At 42.5% G+C, this 21,349-nt stretch overlaps 1 protein-coding gene across 1 annotated transcript; it reads right to left on the bottom strand.

Annotated features, from left to right (window-relative positions):
• Positions 1 to 33: 33 nt before the first annotated feature.
• On the bottom strand, positions 34 to 15,296 carry LOC311109995 (claspin-like). Its single transcript, XM_084152956.1, has 9 exons — positions 15,221 to 15,296; positions 7,267 to 7,616; positions 6,999 to 7,145; positions 6,618 to 6,762; positions 6,350 to 6,452; positions 2,748 to 2,983; positions 2,326 to 2,541; positions 1,824 to 1,961; positions 34 to 1,671 (listed from the first exon to the last, which is right to left on the bottom strand). The coding sequence occupies exons 2-6, from the start codon at positions 7,528 to 7,530 to the stop codon at positions 2,863 to 2,865; spliced, it is 780 nt and encodes a 259-aa protein (XP_084009082.1). The 5' UTR covers positions 7,531 to 7,616; positions 15,221 to 15,296; the 3' UTR covers positions 34 to 1,671; positions 1,824 to 1,961; positions 2,326 to 2,541; positions 2,748 to 2,862.
• Positions 15,297 to 21,349: the final 6,053 nt, after the last annotated feature.

The raw sequence follows: 21,349 nt of genomic DNA, 5'->3' as shown, positions 1-21,349 counted from the left end.
GTTTTTAATTTCAGTAGTAAGCGGGACAGCTTTGAATGTGCACATCAAATCAAATCAAATTTTATTGGTCACATGCGCCGAATACAACAGGTGCAGACATTACAGTGAAATTCTTACTTACAGCCCTTAACCAACAGTGCATTTATTTTTAACAAAAAAAGTAAAAAATAAAACAACAAAAAAAGTGTTGAGAAAAAAAAGAGCAGAAGTAAAATAAAATAACAGTAGGGAGGCTATATATACAGGGGGGTACCGTTGCAGAGTCAATGTGCGGGGGCACCGGCTAGTTGAGGTAGTTGAGGTAATATGTACATGTGGGTAGAGTTAAAGTGACTATGCATAAATAATTAACAGAGTAGCAGCAGCGTAAAAAGGATGGGGTGGGGGGGCAGTGCAAATAGTCCGGGTAGCCATGATTAGCTGTTCAGGAGTCTTATGGCTTGGGGGTAGAAGCTGTTGAGAAGTCTTTTGGACCTAGACTTGGCACTCCGGTACCGCTTGCCGTGCGGTAGCAGAGAGAACGGTCTATGACTAGGGTGGCTGGAGTCTTTGACAATTTTGAGGGCCTTCCTCTGACACCGCCTGGTATAGAGGTCCTGGATGGCAGGAAGCTTGGCCCCAGTGATGTACTGAGCCGTACGCACTACCCTCTGTAGTGCCTTGCGGTCGGAGGCCAAGCAGTTGCAATACCAGGCGGTGATGCAACCAGTCAGGATGCTCTCGATGGTGCAGCTGTAGAATTTTTTGAGGATCTGAGGACCCATGCCAAATCTTTTCAGTCTCCTGAGGGGGAATAGGCTTTGTCGTGCCCTCTTCACGACTGTCTTGGTGTGTTTGGACCATGATAGTTCGTTGGTGATGTGGACACCAAGGAACTTGAAGCTCTCAACCTGTTCCACTACAGCCCCGTCGATGAGAATGGGGGCGTGCTCAGTCCTCTTTTTTTTCCTGTAGTCCACAATCATCTCCTTTGTCTTGGTCATGTTGAGGGAGAGGTTGTTGTCCTGGCACCACACGGCCAGGTCTCTGACCTCCTCCCTATAGGCTGTCTCATCGTTGTCGGTGATCAGGCCTACCACTGTTGTGTCGTCGGCAAACTTAATGATGGTGTTGGAGTCGTGCTATCGCTTCTCTGTTGAAAGAACATTCTTCTTACAAATGAAATCAACATTTAAGATGAAATATTTTTCAAAATAATTCTTTATTTTATGCTTTACTTACTTTCATACATGTAACAGACTGCTTATATACAGTCTACTTTCATACATGTAACAGACTGCTTATATACAGTCTACTTTCATACATGTAACAGACTGATTATATACAGTCGTACCATCTTACAAACAACTGAAATGTTTATCAGGAAGCACATGACAATGCAAATATAACCCATTACTAAACATAATGATATATTCAGCCATTTTGTCTTTGTCTCTAGAGGCTGAAGAGCCTGGATTTTTTCCTGGTCAGGTTACGTGATCCAGGGCTGGGTCTTCACACAGCCTGCCAGGGCCTGCAGGCCCAGCCTCCACAGCTCCCCAGCCTCCTCCCACCACTCCTCCCAGGCAGGGCTCACCCGAACTGGGCCTGGGCCCGAGCTGGAGTCCAGGGCACCACGGAGGAACCACAGGGCCGAGGAGGAGAACCGCCTCTGGCCTACTTCAACCAGAGCTGGAAAATGGTAGAAGAAATATGAAGACAGGCTTCAATTAATTTAGGGGGAATGTATTAGGCATACATTTATACAATTGTAAAAATAAACATTTCTATTAAGACATACATTTGCCCATTCATTCATCTAAAAACAAAGCCACGTATCTCACCTTTAGGAGCCGGTTTAAGCCTGCCAATCATGAGCCCCAGAGTACAAAGATTGGCCGCCAGGATCAAGAGGTTTGTGCAGGAGAACAGGAAGTGGTTCACTCAACAGTGACTCAAGGCTTTTGAAATAAGGGTCCTTCCTGAGAGATTGTGCATAAATAACACACATTACAGATTTTCTGTCACACAATTTAAATTGTAATCTTTTGCTACCTAATGTGAACTTGCAGTTAGTGAACTATTTACTACTGACAGAGGGGGAAATTCATCTTCATATCTTTCATAGTCAACAACACAAAATGACCCCAATTTTGGTGTATAAAAATCCATCCCACCTATTCACCAGTATCACTCCATGTCTGTCAATGAAACTATGCTATACGTGTTTGTATAACGTATGTATGCATTTCAGTCACTACAAAATACACACATATACGCTATACAACACATACGTGTGCGTTTTGGTCTCTACAAGGTCAGCTGTGTGTTGTACTTATTTTGTACCTGACTCGCTCCGGCTCCGTGACTGCAAAGTTGAGCAGGGCCGAGCAGGCTGTCTCCATACTGGGGTCCAGGGCTAATGCTGCCCCTCCTTTCCCCTGTAGGTTGCCCCATCCCTGGATTAGGAAGTTCACGAGGAGGGCCGGGGTGTCCAGGGTGATTAACACCTTCCTTGGGGCATCCTCTGCAGAGAGGTGGCATAGAGCTGGGAGGAGATACCTAGAGAGTAAAAAAGAGAAAAGGAGAGAGGCTGTGCCATAAGATCCTGTTTCCTAAATGCAGTCAACTCCTGATAAATGCACAGAGCTTGGGACTGTCACCACAGCCTACACTAAACTCAGCATGCAGTTATCAGGAGCAATTAAAAAAATAATTCAATTGGGACTGGAATCAGAATCCCCTTCCTTTGTGTTGAGTCAACCTACCTTAGAGCATCTTTGCCTGTCCAAGCCCCTCCCTGTGAGCAGTAACGTACAGACATCCAATTGGAAAGACACTGGTCCTTACTCTCTCCCTGCAGATGGCTTCTGGCGTAGCCCATCAGGAAGGGCAAGAGGGCGGTCTCTTCCTCCTTGAGGCAGGTAGTCTCTTCTGCGAGCCAGGTGCAGAGGGAACGGAATGTGGCGAAAATGAAGGGGTCGCCATAACGACTCGGACCAACCTGGGGAAAGAGATTTAAAAGTTAGTTTCAGAATCAGAGTTAGCCTTCTCTTACAAGTCATGAGTACTGAGTACTCCTTTTGACCGCACCCCTTTAGATTTAAACAAAACTTTCAGTATATATTTGCCCATTGTAGAAGTGCTCAGAAAGTGACTTTTTGAACCTGAATGCCAAAATGTAAATGTGCTCAAAGTGGACCTATTTTGCATACCCCACCATACCATGAGACATGGCGTCAGAGCTCAGGATCTCCGCTTCACAGCTCTGTATGGGTTTTGACTAACAGCCATTCTGAAATTGAGCACCGCGTACAGCAAGAAGTTGCCCCGATCCCTTCTGCTAATTTGGCAACTTTAGCAAATGTTTTGTTGTCTGAGTGAGGTAAATGCTGCAAATTACGAGGACTCTATGTAATTTGAATGATAAGACGTTGAGGATTATAACAAATACCGCTTTGATGTCATACAAGCAAGCCAAACACCCGAGTCCAAATGTGCACTTTACATTTCCATATCATACAACTCATGTAATATACAGTGTCAACGTTTATGATCACTATGTTTGAGGTATAGTTACAAGATGATATGGTGTTATACCCTGGGTTGTCCTGAACAGAACGAGCCTATGTTTGTTGTATTGTGCAGAAAATTTGCAGAGGACCACGCATCTGAATGCCCTCATCTCTCCATTCTATGCGCAACAAAATTACAATCTGATTCTCTGAATTGCCTTGTGAAAATCTAACACTAAGATTATATTTTATAATTTAGATAGTCGTTTCGTTATCAACAAATGTGGCGAACAGTACATTAAATGTAAAACGCACATAAAATCAACAGTGTAATGTTTGGATTCAGTCTTGTGTCAGGTGAACTGTTGTGCCCTCACCTTCAGTCAAATACTTTTCCCATAATCTCCAAATTGTTCCCTTTAAATTGCTACCATGTTTATGCATATCCTTTCCATATTTCCTCTGTAAGAAACATTCAAATGTAGCCCTGTCCATTTAGGCCAATTCCCATGAGTGTAAGGGGTTAAATTCAAATTGTCCTTTATTTTTTTTACAATTATCTAAAAATGAGTCAAATCACATTTTTTCTCCTCCATATTCGCATAGACCCTATTTTACATTATCTGAGGTTTTTGTCTTCTGCCCGCCATCGGTTGAGACACATGCTCTTGAATACAGGGTGGGTGATAAATGTACTAAAATTGGAATAAAATAGTAATTTCGACTTTCAAAAATGGTACCACAAAGATAGTTGGAGGTCCACATGTCAAAGAATGTTGACTTGAATGGGAAAATCTGTAGTTCTAAATTATACTGTCAATCCTCCATATGAGAACTATTAAAAATCATAGAAATACAGATAATAGAATATACATGACCATTTAAGTTGACATTCGACGGTGGGTGGACCGGTGGCCATCTTTGTGGTAGAAATGAAAAGTTACAATTTCAATGCAATTAACATTTGTGGTGACCAGCAGAATTGCAGTGGTCTGAAGGGATACGTCCATTCTATGAATTCTATTTCTATGATTTAAATGACACCCACCCTGTATTCAAGAGCATGTTGTGTGTGTCTCAACAGATGGCGGGCACAACACAAAAACCTCAGATTCTGTAAAGCAGGGTCTAAGCTACAGCATACAGTGGGGAAAAAAAAGTATTTAGTCAGCCACCAATTGTGCAAGTTCTCCCACTTAAAAAGATGAGAGAGGCCTGTAATTTTCATCATAGGTACACGTCAACTATGACAGACAAAATGAGAAAAAAAAAATCCAGAAAATCACATTGTAGGATTTGTAATGAATTTATTTGCAGATTATGGTGGAAAATAAGTATTTGGTCACCTACAAACAAGCAAGATTTCTGTCTCTCACAGACCTGTAACTTCTTCTTTAAGAGGCTCCTCTGTCCTCCACTCGTTACCTGTATTAATGGCACCTGTTTGAACTTGTTATCAGTATAAAAAGACACCTGTCCACAACCTCAAACAGTCACACTCCAAACTCCACTATGGCCAAGACCAAAGAGCTGTCAAAGGACACCAGAAACAAAATTGTAGACCTGCACCAGGCTGGGAAGACTGAATCTGCAATAGGTAAGCAGCTTGGTTTGAAGAAATCAACTGTGGGAGCAATTATTAGGAAATGGAAGACATACAAGACCACTGATAATCTCCCTCGATCTGGGGCTAAGATAAGAGCGTCTGCTAAATGACTAAAATGTAAATGTAAATGACAGCTTTGCACACTCTTGGCATTCTCTCAACCAGCTTCACCTGGAATGCTTTTCCAACTATCTTGAAGGAGTTCCCACATATGCTGAGCACTTGATGGCTGCTTTTCCTTCACTCTGCCATCCAACTCATCCCAAGCCATCTCAATTGGGTTGAGGTCGAGGGATTGTGGAGGCCAGGTCATCTGATGCAGCACTCCATCACTCTCCTTCTTGGTAAAATAGCCCTTACACAGCCTGGAGGTGTGTTGGGTCAAAAAAGTTTGGACACACCTACCCATTCAAGGATTTTTCTTTATTTTTACTATGATGAAACTGGCTCGCATGAGGACCGCCACAGGAAAGGAAGATCCAGAGTTACCTCTGCTGCAGAGGATAAGTTCATTAGAGTTAACTGCACCTCAGATTGCAGCCCAAATCAATGCTTCACAGAGTTCAAGTAACAGACACATCTCAACATCAACTGTTCAGAGGAGACAGCATGAATCAGGCCTTCATGGTCGAATTACTGCAAAGAAACCATTACTAAAGGACACCAATAAGAAGAAGATTCCATATGTGTTATTTCATAGTTTTGATGTCTTCACTATTATTCTACAATGTAGAAAATAGTAAAAATAAAGAAAAACACTTGAATGAGTAGGTGTGTCCAAACTTTTGACTGGTACTGTATGTGTGTGTGTGTGTGTGTATGTATATATATATATATATATGTATATATTATTTTTTTAAATCGATACTTTGAGTCAAAGTATCGATATAATATCATCCGAAATATTATTGCGATATGTAACTGTATTGATACCCCCCATTACCACCACCTATATAACAATTATCGTTTTAACCATATTTTGAGGCCATACAGTGTTTGTTTACAATTATATTGTTGACAAACAAAGGAGTTAAACAAGTTATTTTGGGTTCTGATAGGGTATGACAGTTGAACAAAGCTCATGAAGCATTTATAAGTTATATTCTTAAAGAATCAATGGGTATGTATCAATACTTTAAAAGTCCAAGAATGGATGTAGCAATCGCAAAACCAGATGAGCATAGTTCGGTAATTGCAAAGACAAAGCTGGTAGAAGTAAAGAAATCCTGGTAGAAAAATGTCTACTTACTTCAATAGTGCCATAGCAGAACCCTCAGGTCGGGCTCTCCTCTTGAAGAACTGGTCGATGCTCTTGGGCTCAGGCATGTGGTAGGGCAGCCCACATGTGGATTCTGCAAAGGAATTAAGAACATGTAACAAGAAAGACTGGGTTGGACAATAAAGCCACACAAGAAAAGTGTGTAACAAGCCATGTAGAGACAAAGCATAGTGGAACACGGGCAATACACTCCATATAGGGACACACTATTGTAATATGAAGGTAAAAACAAACTGACCTCGGACCAGCCTCTGGGTCTCACTGTGCAGCTGCTTCATGGCCTCCTTGCTGGCTCGAGCTGCCTTCCTCTCCTGGGGACGCTGTTTCGGTCCAGCCTCATCATTTCCCTCCTCATCATCATCATCATCATCAAATAAAGGCTCCTGAGGAAAAGATACAGAGCATAGTTCTGACGTACAATACAGTGCATTGTCTACCTGCACAGCACAATATACAGAGACAAAGCTATGTAAGATTAGCCATAAACTCAAATGAACTCACAAACCACTTCACATTCAATAAGTTATCCTGGGTGATATATTTTGGGCATACGTTTGCTTTTTAGTGACCTCACACCTACTCCTGAACTACAGATAGGACTTTTAAATATTACTCTTACCTTGTGCTTCTTGGCTTTCTGCTTTACTGCTGCTCTGATGGCGTCCAGAGACTCTTCCTCTTCATCACCATCCAGACCAGCGTCATATAGGTCATTGTCACCAAGGAGACAGCCGCTGTCATTCTGAGCACGGGGCAAAGGGGTCTCCTACAAAACAGAGAGTGATGGAAAAACTAGTCTTTACTTCATTAGAAAAATAGTCTTTACTTTGAATCAAAACTCTTCGTTTTACACGGTCACTTTTTCTATCACTATAACTCAACCCCACCTCCTCAGGTCTCACTTTCTTCTTCAGTCGCTCCACAGCTTTGCTGCACTTCTCTTTCTTCTCTCTGTGTCTCTGGCTCTTCTCCCGCTTCCCTTCCACATCCTTTTTTACCAGCTCTTCCTCCTTCTCTGGCGCACTCTCATCACTGTCGATAGGGGCTATCCGGGAAACCTTCTTGCTCTTTAATTCTGCCCTTTTGACCTCTTCCTCAGCAGTCTCCATCTCATCTCCGCTGGATGCTGACAGGACCAGAGCCTCTGCCATCTCATGCACCTCCTCCTCGCTGTCACTGTCTCTCAGGGCCTTCCGACAACGGGACCGCCGGTTCACTGTGAGGTCATCATCCGAATCTGGGAAAAATATTACAAGCCATCTTAATGACTAATGCGGGAAAGGTGGTATTCTGTTTACATCACAATTTAAACTATTTCCTATTAAAGTAAGTAGGTTAGTTTGCATTGGTAGTTGAATTGTCAAGTACTGTAGTATGCATTGATGGTTGGATAGTCTAAAGTCAAAGACAATCCATTGTTTCTCATTACGAAGCAAATGGCCCAGTCCAGAGCAGTCTATTTACATTACCAGGGGGCTGCACGACTAAAACAATCTCGGTCGACCAACAGCCTAACGACCAAACAATCGACCAGTGGACTAATTGGGGTCAGCCCTAGTACATACACACAAAGCCTGTAGGACTTGCTTTGTGGACTGTGGTGTCAAAAATACTACATGGAAACTGGAGATATTTTTACATGGTAAGAGAACAACCTGCAGAAAGTCAGCTACATTTTGGAGTGATGCATTTTGATTTGGGCGTCTCCAAAATGGAAAGAGAAACGCAACACTTATTTGTCAATAACTCATATCGATATCACTTGCGCGAGAGGGGGGAGATGAGGTTGCATGTCCTGCTAAAACGAACACCTCAAAAACCACACGGAATCTGGGAATAATGTGTACATCACTGGTTAGAGGGCAATTTGTAGAAGACCGCTAGCTATGCCTACATTTTGAATGGTTGCATTTTGATTCAAGTGGGTCACCAACGCGGTAAGTGTAAGGCAACACTTTCTTCGATATCATGCTGAAATCAATAAGAACAGGGGGAAACGTTTAAGGTGTAGCGCTGTTTAGGACACACAGAATCTTGGAATAACATGGTTAGATGAGAACTTGTAGAAGGCTTATAACATACCACTTTTTCTGTTAGTTAAATTAAACGAATCACGATGTGGCATAGGATATCAACATTGAAAACGGTTGGCTCCTATTTAATGGATAGTTTGACTGCCAAATCCATGTATTGGTGTGTGGCCATCGACTTTATAGAGAGACCACCCCGAATTTCCGTGCCATTTTATTAACTCTGCGTTCTAAGTCCTGCGCATCCCAGTGCGTGTGACAAAATCAATGGTACAAAACCAAAGATTCATCTGTTTTAAGCACTCAATCTTATCTCATCATGATGACTATATACTTTTACACTAACATCATCAATCTGAGGTGACAAGGTATGTGCAATTCCATTCAATTTGATGGGGTGAAAATGCAAACATGTGTAAGGTAGTAACACAAACACATTAGGGAAATAAGCTCAATATTCAATAATTGACTATGGCAAAATAATTCAACATGTCAATTTAGGGTGATAGTTCAGCACATTCGGAAAGTATTCCGACACCTTGAGTTTTTCCACATTTTGTTACGTTACAGCCTTATTATAAAAAATATGACATTGTTTTTTCCCCTCATCAATCTGCACACAATACCCATAATGACAAAGCAAAAAGTGGTTTTTAGAAATCTTTGCAAATGTATTTAAAATAAAAAACAGCAATACCTTATTTACATAAGTATTCAGCCCTTTGCGATGAGACTCGAAATTGAGCTCAGGTGCATCCTGTTTCCATTGATCATCCTTGAGATGTTGCTACAACTTGATTGGAGTTCACCCGTGGTAAATTCAATTTATTGAACAATTGAAGGTCCCACAGTTGACAGCGCATGTCAGAGCAAAAACCAAGCCATGAGGTCCAAGGAATTGTCCGTAGAGCTCCAACACAGGATTGTGTCGAGGCACAGACCTGGGGAAGGTTACCAAAAAAATTCTGCAGCATCAAATGTCCCCAAGAACACAGTGGCCTCTATCATTCTTAAATGGAAGAAGTTTGGAACCACCAAGACTCTTCCTAGAGCTGGCCGCCCGGCCAAACTGAGCAATCGGGGGAGAAGGGCCTTGGTCAGGAAGGTGACCAAGAACCCGACGGTCACTCTGACAGAGCTCCAGAGTTCCTCTGTGGAGATGGGACAACCTTCTAGAAGGACAACCATCTCTACAGCACTCCACCAATCAGGCCTTTATGGTAGAGTAGCCAGACGGAAGCCACTCCTCAGTAAAATGCACATGACAACCCACTTGGGAGTTTGCCAAAAGGCACCTAAAGGACTCTCAGACCATGAGAAACAAGATTCTCTGGTCTGATGAAACCAAGATTGAAGTCTTTGCCCTGAATGCCAAGCGTCACGTCTGGAGGAAACCTGGCACCATCCCTACGGTGAAGCATGGTGGTGGCAGCATCATGCTGTGGGGGATGTTTTTCAGCGGCATGGACTGGGAGACTAGTCAGGATCAAGGGAAATATAAACGGAGCAAAGTATAGAGAGATCCATGATGAAAACCTGCTCCAGAGTGCTCAGGACCTTAGACTGGGGTGAAGGTTCACCTTCCAACAGGACAAAGACCCTAAGCACACAGCCAAGACAACGCAGGAGTGGCTTCGGGACAAGTCTCTGAATGTCCTTAAGTGGCCCAGACAGAGCCCGGACTTGAAACCGATCGAACATCTCTGGAGAGACATGAAAATAGCTGTGCAGCGATGCTCCCCATCCAACCTGACAGGGCTCGAGAGGATCTGCAGAGAAGAATGGGAGAAACTCCCCAAATACAGGTGAGCCAATCTTGTAGCGCCATACCCAAGCAGGCTCAAGGCCGTAATCGCTGCCAAAGGTTCTTCAACAAAGTATTGAGTAAAGGGTCTGAATACTTATCTAAATGTGATATTTCAGTTTTATATTTTTAATAAATTTGCAAGAATTTCTAAAAACCTGTTTTTGCTTTGTCATTATGGGGTATTGTGTGTAGATTGATAAGGGAAAAAAATCTATTTAATAAATTTTAGATAAGGCTGTAATGTAACAAAATGTGGAAAAAGTCAATGTGTCCCGAATGCACTGTATATGTTTCCCACTCACAAACTATTTCAACAATGACTAGTGCAGAGCGATTATCCGAAATGTCGATTAATTTTCGGTTTTTAAATCACCTAATTGTGCAACATCGGTTCAATTATTTGAATTCCTTTTCGTTCTGCTTTTTTCTGTGAGCTCAATGCGCATATTGCACAGTTTCTCTAGAGATAAATCAGATCCAACCTGAACTGTGCGATGTAGTAGAGAGTTGTAGTTTCCAACAGGCCAATATTCTACATAGTTTAGCGCATAAAACGTCGTAATTAACTACAATGACCATAATCGCATCTACTTGTTCGGTCTGTGTTTCTTTTATGCCTGCTACTGAAGAGACAGAAGACGTGCCATCTTGAGGGGGATATAGAGAGCAGCTGTTGCTTCGCGAGGTATCTCTACCTGAAAATACATGATCTAAATGACTGATATATTTTTTTAATTTTTTTTTAGTCATTTAGCAGACGCTCTTATCCAGAGCGACTTACAGTTAGTGAGTGCATACATTATTATTATTTTTTCTTTTTTCTCATACTGGCCCCCCGTGGGAATCGAACCCACAACCCTGGCGTTGCAAACGCCATGCTCTACCAACTGAGCTACATCCCTGCTGGCCATTCCCTCCCCTACCCTGGACAACGCTGGGCCAATTGTGCGCCGCCCCATGGGTCTCCCGGTCGCGGCCGGCCACGACAGAGCCTGGATACGAACCAGGATCTCTAGCGGCACAGCTAAGACCACTGCGCCACTCGGAATAAAATGTAGTTGGTATTCAGCAGTCATAAAAGTATGCCTTATTACTTTGAAGAACTACAAAATAGTGATTTTGTCAGACAGCATAGGCAGCAGCTCTAGAGATGAGATGATGACTTGGAATGAAATAATAAAGTCATCAAATAAAACAAATGTAATATACACAACTTAAATATTTTATTAAAGTAATGTGAATAAATTATGGTTAATAAGTGATAAGTACTAATGGGCAGTCACTACCTTATTAACTGTTTTATTCTGTGTTGTTACAACATTCAACTCAAATAATCGAAACCAAAAACCAAGATTATTTTGTAATAATCTAACCGAAATCGAACCGACCTCAAAAAGCAATAATCACTAATTTAACCATTTAGAGAGTTTAAAAATGCTCTCAAACAATTTAACCTGGCACTCTAGACTATAGTCTCCAGTGTCTGTGCAGCATCCTGAACGTTTCACGTCCCTACTTTTAAGGAGCCTAACATTACCGTTACCCTACTCCTTAAGGTCCAAGGAACTTTTATTATTTTCAGAGGTAGACTGGCTCTGGCAGCCAAAACAGTAAAATACTCCATCTAAAAGTGAATCGATTCTCAATTGCAATACGGTTCTAGAAACATAAAGCACTTTACTTTCATATCACATCTAAATAATTTCACAAATGCAAAATACACACTTACTGTACACCAGTGGCGGTCGGTGCCGTTTAAGATGAGTGAGGACGCAATTTTTTTTTAATGAGCATGGCTTTATTTCTGTTACAGCATATTGGATGACTGTCATTCATATTCCATTCACCCAGCTTAATGTAACGTTGATAGGTTTAGGCTACTACGATAGGTTTAGGCTACTACGATAGGTTTAGGCTACTCTAATTTTGCTACAACCTAGCCTATGAATGAAAGTTTACAACGTAGGTGCACAGGTCGAGAGAAAATGTTGAATAATCAAGGTGACAGACAGTGACACATTCAATACCGCCTTGCACACACTTGCCTACATCTAGCTGATCAAGGGTGTAATCATTAGTCCAACAGTTGTAAACAAGAGTTTCTATTGGACACATTCAGGTATGTTTATCCCTGTTTCATTCCATTCCAAAAAGAAAATCCCCCTTAGGAGACAGAAAAGATTTGGCATGGGTCCCCAGATCCTCAAAAAGGTATACAGCTGCACCATCGAGAGCATCCTAACCGGTTGCATCCCCGCCTGGTATGGCAACTGCTCGGCATCCGACCATAAGGTGCTACAGAGGGTACTGTGTACGGCCCAGTACATCACTGGGGACAAGCTTCCTGCCATCCAGGACCTATATACTAGGTGGTGTCAGAGGAAGGCCCAAAAAATGGTAAAAGACTCCAGTCACCCACATCATAGACTGTTCTCTCTGCTACCACACGGCATGCGGTACCGGAGAACCAAGTCAATTTGCATTGACACCCCTCCCTTTGTTTTTACACTGCTGCTACTTGCTGTTTATTGTCTATGCATAGTCACTTTACCCCTACCTACAGTGGGGGAAAAAAGTATTTAGTCAGCCACCAATTGTGCAAGTTCTCCCACTTAAAAAGATGAGAGAGGCCTGTAATTTTCATCATAGGTACACGTCAACTATGACAGACAAATTGAGGAAAAAAAATCCAGAAAATTACATTGTAGGATTTTTTATGAATTTATTTGCAAATTATGGTGGAAAATAAGTATTTGGTCACCTACAAACAAGCAAGATTTCTGGCTCTCACAGACCTGTAACTTCTTCTTTAAGAGGCTCCTCTGTCCTCCACTCGTTACCTGTATTAATGGCACCTGTTTGAACTTGTTATCAGTATAAAAGACACCTGTCCACAACCTCAAACAGTCACACTCCAAACTCCACTATGGCCAAGACCAAAGAGCTGTCAAAGGACACCAGAAACAAAATTGTAGACCTGCACCAGGCTGGGAAGACTGAATCTGCAATAGGTAAGCAGCTTGGTTTGAAGAAATCAACTGTGGGAGCAATTATTAGGAAATGGAAGACATACAAGACCACTGATAATCTCCCTCGATCTGGGGCTCCACGCAAGATCTCACCCCGTGGGGTCAAAATGATCACATGAACGGTGAGCAAAAATCCCAGAACCACACGGGGGGACCTAGTGAATGACCATCAGAGAGCTGGGACCAAAGTAACAAAGCCTACCATCAGTAACACACTACGCCGCCAGGGACTCAAATCCTGCAGTGCCAGATGTGTCCCCCTGCTTAAGCCAGTACATGTCCAGGCCCGTCTGAAGTTTGCTAGAGTGCATTTGGATGATCCAGAAGAGAATTGGGAGAATGTCATATGGTCAGATGAAACCAAAATAGAACTTTTTGGTAAAAACTCAACTCGTCAACTCAACAAAGGGTATATAACAAAGTATTGAGAAACTTTTGTTATTGACCAAATACTTATTTTCCACCATAATTTGCAAATAAATTCATTAAAAATCCTACAATGTGATTTTCTGGATTTTTTTTCTCATTTTGTCTGTCATAGTTGACGTGTACCTATGATGAAAATTACAGGCCTCTCATCTTTTTAAGTGGGAGAACTTGCACAATTGGTGGCTGACTAAATACTTTTTTTCCCCACTGTACATGTACATATTACCTCGACTAACCTGCACATTGACTCGGTACCCCCTGTATATAGGCCACTGTGTATTTTTTTATATATTTTTTTACTTTAGTTTATTTAGTAAATATTTTCTTAACTCTATATTCTTAAAACTGCATTGTTGATTAAGTAAGCATTTCACAGTAAGGTATTCGGCACGTGACAAATACAATTTGATTTGCTTCCGTTTAGGAAATGTTTTTCAACAGAATGGGTGGAATGAACACACCCCTGAACACACGCAAACACAGTTCACTTTCATAGAAGCCATATACAAACAGCATGATCACTTTGCTCATTGTATAATTCCTTCTCACATCTACGCGCTCTTTTTCTATAACCTTTTCCCTTCCGCTTGTGAACTTCAGTGCGAAACACATCAGCTGTCTGTGACCAGACGAAAAAACCTTTCCAAGCCAAACCTTCATATCATAATCACTACACACAGCCTGCATCGTCACCATATTAGCTGAAGTGAAAGTGAAAAAAATACTATGAAATATATCTCTCTTGCGCTTCGCCATCATTTTTGAAGAAATTAATTTGTTCAAAACCGTTCAACTATTGTCTTTCTCTCTCTTTGAGTCAACTACTCATCACATTTTATGCACTGCAGTGCTAGATGAGCCTCCTAAGGTTTGTATTTAAGTCAATGTATCCAGAGGAGGACGGAAACTAGCAGTCCTCCGGCTACACTATGCATTGCAAAACAGTGTGTTTTAATCAATGATTTGGTGACAGGTTAATATATAAAAAAATGATAACTTTTTTTAATGTTTCACTATTTTGCAGTCAACAGTATTTTTCACAACAGGTTTCTGGCGGCATTCTTCCTTTACACAGAGGTGTTAGGAGCATGCTAGATAGCTAATTAGCACAGGTGGTCCTTCTGTCTTCCACAAAAACACGCGCTGTAACGAGGAGATATTGCCGTGTGGGAACACTAACCCTAAAAATGTCTGTATCAATTTAACGTTTTTTTATTTTATTATTATTCTCGCTGATATGAAAGTTAAGGTCCTTATGTTTCCAAAACCGTACCGCAAGCGATGCGTGATAATGTTCAGACCGAGCGTTGGGGCTCTTCCCCGTACAGAAGACGCCTTCATCACTCTAGTGTAATGTAATAGAACTGAGAGTCATGAACAAGGGGCTAGGCTAACTGACGTTAGCAAGCTTGCTAAAGCGGGTGCCTAATTAACGCATTGTTTACGCTCAGCGTACATATCTTTTAGCATTTTATTTGGCATACATTGAAAATACTGTGATAAAATAATCAATGGAATTAGTGCAAGTAGCTACAAATATACTCACATTTAGGCTAGCTGCGTTATTTAGTTTTTCATTCAACTTTCCGCGCTGTACTGCACATGAGAATGAGGTCCACGGTAGTCAGCTGTCAAAACAGAGATTGTTACAACAACCAATCAATATGATCAAAATATAAAAATCGCCCAATCATGAGGAGGTTCTTTGACATGTAAGGTCGCCATTTTGGTTGGTGTTCCGTTGTGGGGGAACGTTTAAATTTTTGTATAAGCAAAGCGAAATTGCACATTATTTATTTCCAATTTTAATGTTATTTGATAATGTTGTGTTTTGTCATGGTAAAAATATACTACTCCAATAGTTTGCAATTACATGGCTGCGCGAGACGGAAATGATTGGATTAATCGTGTCCAGGTTTATTTCCGAGTGAAGGCGCAAGCTCTGCTAACAAGACCGCTGAGAAGCCAGCAATAATTCTTCTTATTCTTCTTCTTCAGTGGGGTTTATCGGCGGTTGGCATCCAACGTTATGGTGCATTACCGCCACCTACTGTACTGGAGTGTGGGCCAGAGACAGGGAGAAACGAAATCCTACCAGCCAACCCCGTTTCTCTTAAAAAAGATAACAAAATATTTGAGACTATAGCTAATGACGTTCTACATAATATACTCTTTAAAATCATTTCCTGTGTCCCCTTCTCCCTCATACTAGATCTCATTCTGTCTCTTTCCCTCTGATACTGCCCACACTGTAGCAATACATGGTCCACGGTCTCTGTTTCCTGACAATAATCACACTTTCCTGATGGATGCTTCCCTATCACATGTAATGTCTTATTCAACTGGCTGTGTCCCACCCTTAATCTTGTAAAAATAGCCTCCTCTCTTCTGTCCCTTCCTGCCGTCCTCACCTCCCTGACTCTCCTCTGTCCTTGAAATAAATGCCTTCCCTTATTATCTCTATTCCACTGCTCCTGCCATCTCTGCACCATCACTGTATATATCAGTCTTTTTGCCTCTGCCTTGCTCATTGAAACTTCATCATCAACATCCCCACTACTAAGTGCTTGTTTAGCCTGTTCATCTACTGCCTCGTTCCCCTCCACCCCCACATGGGCTGGGACCCAAGTAAATCTTATCTGTATACCCATCTGTTTAATCCTGCCATGGGTTTGTAGCACCTCATAAAGCAGGTCTTGTCTGCTACGTGAGCTAAAGGACTGGAGACTCATTAACACTGCACATGAATCAGAGCAAATAACTACTCTGTCTTGTTTGACTTCCTCCACCCACTGCAAGGCCAACAGTATGGCCATCAGCTCCGCCGTAAATACAGCCAGATGATCTGTAATACGTTTCCTGACTTCCACCCCACTTTCCTGCACTACAAATGCTGACCCAGTATGTCCTGTCCTTGGATCTTTTGAACCATCTGTGTAAATTGCCACAAAATCCTGATACACAGTTTCCAGACATCTCTTAAAGAAATCAGCTGGATCAACACCCTCCCTATCTTTCGGTAGTCTCTCCAACACTTCTAGATCAACTACTGGAGGTGGGAGTAGCCATGCTGGATTTACAGGAATAACTACCGTTGGACTAAACTCCCTTCCATACAGTCCCATCTCATTCGCCTGGGAATTACCCACCCACCCAAAGCTTGTGTTCCGTCTTCGCTCATGTTCCCAGCACCCCATGTCCTTATAGGTTGACCCAATAATTAATTGCCAGCTGCTGTCTCCTAATCTGCAATGGCATATCCCCCATCTCAACCTGTAATGCAGCCACTGGGGACGTCCAAAACGCCCCACTACATATTCTGAGTCCTTGCCCCTGTATGACATCTAGTCTTTCCAGTGAGGTCCGGGCTGCCAAACCATATGCTATGCTACCAAACTTATTACAGATCGGATCAATGCAACATTCATGGTCTTCAATGAGGAACACCCCCCCGCTAAGGTCATTAAACATTTAATAATTATAATAATAGTAGGCTAATAAATTAATAATTATATTAATATTATAATAATAAACTTTAGAAAACACATTTAAATCCCTTTTTTTTTTAGCCCATTCGTATTGCACGATGTTGAGTTTTTTTTTTTTTTTTTAACAGCAGTTCTAGGTACCAAATCCACAGAGTTTATACCCCAAGGACTGTCGCTGCTCATTTTGCGTTCCTTAAAGTGTGGCCAATCTGTCATGGGGTGCTGAAGGTGGGTGTGGTGCAGGAATCAAGCGCAGGACGCAGAAGCTAAATCCAAAAGACTTTAGTGAATTATTCACGTAGTAAGCGAGCACAATAAGCCCGGAGGCGAAATAAAGGCGCACACAGGCGTCAAACAAAAGGCGCACTAACATGTGCGAAAACCTCTCCAAACAACGGAGGGAAGTACGTAGCTCAGAACACCAAAACAGAAGCGCAATCACACACAACACCATACACACACAACGAGAACTAAATAGGACACTAATGAGGACTAACTAGACACAGGTGTACAACATCAAGACAAAACCAAACGAACATGAAACATAGATCGGTGGCAGCTAGTACTCCGGGGACGACGACCGCCAAAACCTGCCCGAACAAGGAGGAGGAGCAGCCTAGGCCGAAACCGTGACACAATCAGCTTAAATGCAGTGCGTTTTTCATATAGGATAGACACAGATGAGTTTGAAAAAAAATCTAGGTAATAGAAAGTGTTTGAGAAAAATGGTATCATATAATGAAATCTTCCCCTACTTCTCTGTATTCAATCTGTATCGCTGAAGCCCCCGTCCCGGCAGGAGGCCTTTTCCCTCTTGGCAGGCCATCATTGTAAATAAGAATTTGTTCTTAACTGACTTGCCTAGTTAAATAAAGGTGAAATAATAATAAAAATTGCGTGACAGAAATGTAACCGTAATTTTCGATTGAGCTGACACCGACATATGCAGCGTTTATCATGAATGCAGTCTCCACAAACGCGGAAAAATTGCTGTTAATAAAGTTAAATCATGCTGTAACACTGAATTTCCGCGATACTGATCGAATAGCCCTTACTGTGGTCAAACAGATTCAAGTGTGGTGCCTGGACATTATACGGTACAAATATACAGCACCGGTGTCACAGGAAGGCCAAGAAGATCATCAAGGACCTCAGCCACCCGAGCCACGGCCTGTACAAACCGCTACCATCTAGAAGGCTGTCACGATCGTTGATGAACGGGTCAGACCAAGGCGCAGCGTGATATGCATACATGTTTATTTGGAACAAATAAACAAGCGACAAAACAACAAACTAAACTAAACGTGAAGTCCACGGTACACAAACAACATACCTCACACGGAACAAGATCCCACAACCCACTAGTGCCAATAGGCTGCCTAAGAATGGTCCCCAATCAGAGACAATGAGCGACAGCTGCCTCTGATTGGGAACCACACAGGCCAACATCGATCTATACATACTAGAATGTACAACATGGACAAACACAGCAAGGAAAATACACACCCTGACTCAACATACAAGCGTCCTCTGAGTCAGGGTGTGACAAAGGCAGAGATAATACACTGCTCAAAAAAATGTTTTGGTCACTTTTGAATGCTGGCTGTGCTTTCACTCTAGTGGTAGCATGAGACGGAGTCTACAACCCACACAAGTGGCTCAGGTAGTGCAGCTCATCCAGGATGGCACATCAATGCGAGCTGTGGCAAGAAGGTTTGCTGTGTCTGTCAGCGTAGTGTCCAGAGCATGGAGGTGCTACCAGGAGACAGGCCAGTACATCAGGAGACGTGGAGGAGGCCGTAGGAGGGCAACAACCCAGCAGCAGGACTGCTACCTCCGCCTTTGTGCAAGGAGGAGCAGGAGGAGCACTGCCAGAGCCCTGCAAAATGACCTCCAGCAGGCCACAAATGTGCATGTGTCTGCTCAAACGGTCAGAAACAGACTCCATGAGGGTGGTATGAGGGCCCGACGTCCACAGGTGGGGGTTGTGCTTACAGCCCAACACCGTGCAGGACGTTTGGCATTTGCCAGAGAACACCAAGATTGGCAAATTCGCCACTGGCGCCCTGTGCTCTTCACAGATGAAAGCAGGTTCACACTGAGCACATGTGACAGACGTGACAGAGTCTGGAGACGCCGTGGAGAACGTTCTGCTGCCTGCAACATCCTCCAGCATGACCGGTTTGGCGGTGGGTCAGTCATGGTGTGGGGTGGCATTTCTTTGGGGGGCCGCACAGCCCTCCATGTGCTCGCCAGAGGTAGCCTGACTGTCATTAGGTACCGAGATGAGATCCTCAGACCCCTTGTGAGACCATATGCTGGTGCGGTTGGCCCTGGGTTCCTCCTAATGCAAGACAATGCTAGACCTCATGTGGCTGGAGTGTGTCAGCAGTTCCTGCAAGAGGAAGGCATTGATGCTATGGACCGCCCGTTCCCCAGACCTGAATCCAATTGAGCACATCTGGGACATCATGTCTCGCTCCATCCACCAACGCCACGTTGCACCACAGACTGTCCAGGAGTTGGCAGATGCTTTAGTCCAGGTCTGGGAGGAGATCCCTCAGGAGACCATCCGCCACCTCATCAGGAGCATGCCCAGGCGTTGTAGGGAGGTCATACAGGCACGTGGAGGCCACACACACTACTGAGCCTCATTTTGACTTGTTTTAAGGACATTACATCAAAGTTGGATCAGCCTGTAGTGTGGTTTTCCACTTTAATTTTGAGGGTGACTCCAAATCCAGACCTCCATGGGTTGATACATTTGATTTCCATTGATAATTTTTGTGTGATTTTGTTGTCAGCACATTCAACTATGTAAAGAAAAAAGTATTTAATAAGATTATTTCATTCATTCAGATCTAGGATGTGTTATTTTAGTGTTCCCTTTATTTTTTTGAGCAGTGTACATCAAAGCTGGGACAGAGAGATTGAAAAAGCTTCTATCTCCAGGCCATCAGACTGTTGAATAGTCACCACTAGCCGGCCTCCGCCCAGTACCCTGCCCTGAACTAAAGTCAGTGTTACCACCCGGCCCGATGTAGATAGTCATCGAACACTGGTCACTCTGATAACGTTTACACGCTGTTTTACCCACTTCATATGTATACTGAACAAAAGTATAAACGCAACATGCAACAATTTCAACTATTTTACTGAGTTACAGTTCATATAAGGAAATCAGTCAATTGAAACACATTAATTAGGCCCTAATCTATGGATTTCACATGACTGGGCAGGGGCGCAGCCACTGGGGAGCCAGGCCCAGCCAATCAGAATGAGTTTTTCCCCACAAAAGGATTTTATTACTGACAGAAATACTCCTCAGTTTCATCAGCTTTCCAGGTGGCTCGTCTCAGACCATACCGCAGGTGAAGAAGCCGGATCTAGATGTCCTGGGCTGGCGTGGTTACACGTGGTCTGCGGTTGTGAGGGCGGTTGGACGTTGGAGGCGGCTTATGGTCGAGAATTGAACATTACATTCTCTGGCAACAGCTCTGGTGGACATTCCTGCAGTCAGCATGCCAATTGCATGCTCCATCAAAACTTGAGACATCTGTGTCATTGTGTTGTGTAACAAAACTGCACATTTTAGAGTGGCCTTTTATTGTCCCCAGCACAAGGTGTACCTGTGTAATGATCATGTATTTAATCAGCTTCTTGATATGCCACACCTGTCAGGTGGATGGATTATCTTGGCAAATGAGAAATGTGTAAATAACAGGGATGTAAACAAATGGGCGCACCAAATTTTAGAGAAATATGCTTTCTGTGTATATGGAAAAATTTCTTGATCTTTTATTTCAGCTCATGAAACATGGGACCAACGCTTTACATGTTGCATTTATATTGTTGTTCAGTATACAGTATATACCTTATTCTAGTCAAGGGTCATCCTAATTTATATAGCCTAACTTTCTGGTGGACACTTTGGAAAATATACAACAAAACATTTATTCAAAAAGTCAAGAGAGATGCAAGTACATTTCTTCAAAAAAGCATAATTTATACATAACAAATTATATAAAAATGAAGTGAATCAATCAAAGAAATTGATAATCAACAGTAACACAGAAGTTTCAAATTATATGCCAGATCCTCTTAATCTCATAGGTAGAGTCAGCCCACTGGGCACAAACTGGTGGAATCAACATTCTTTCCACGTCATTTTAAGAAGAAAATAATGT

Source organism: Coregonus lavaretus (assembly GCF_964263955.1).
Source record: "Coregonus lavaretus genome assembly, chromosome: 3".
Classification (NCBI taxonomy): domain Eukaryota; kingdom Metazoa; phylum Chordata; class Actinopteri; order Salmoniformes; family Salmonidae; genus Coregonus; species Coregonus lavaretus.
Note: the sequence above shows the minus strand (reverse complement) of the source record. Positions and strands in the feature narration are given on the sequence as shown.

Excerpts from the sequence above, each read along its gene's own strand:
- LOC311109995 (XM_084152956.1), bottom strand. The coding sequence starts at position 7,530 with ATGGCAGAGGCTCTGGTCCTGTCAGCATCCAGCGGAGATGAGATGGAG. Across the intron at positions 6,763-6,998 it reads AGAAAGCCAAGAAGCACAAG|GAGCCTTTATTTGATGATGA; the intron begins GTAAGAGTAATA and ends TCTTTTCCTCAG. Across the intron at positions 2,984-6,349 it reads TCTGCTATGGCACTATTGAA|GTTGGTCCGAGTCGTTATGG; the intron begins GTAAGTAGACAT and ends CTCTTTCCCCAG.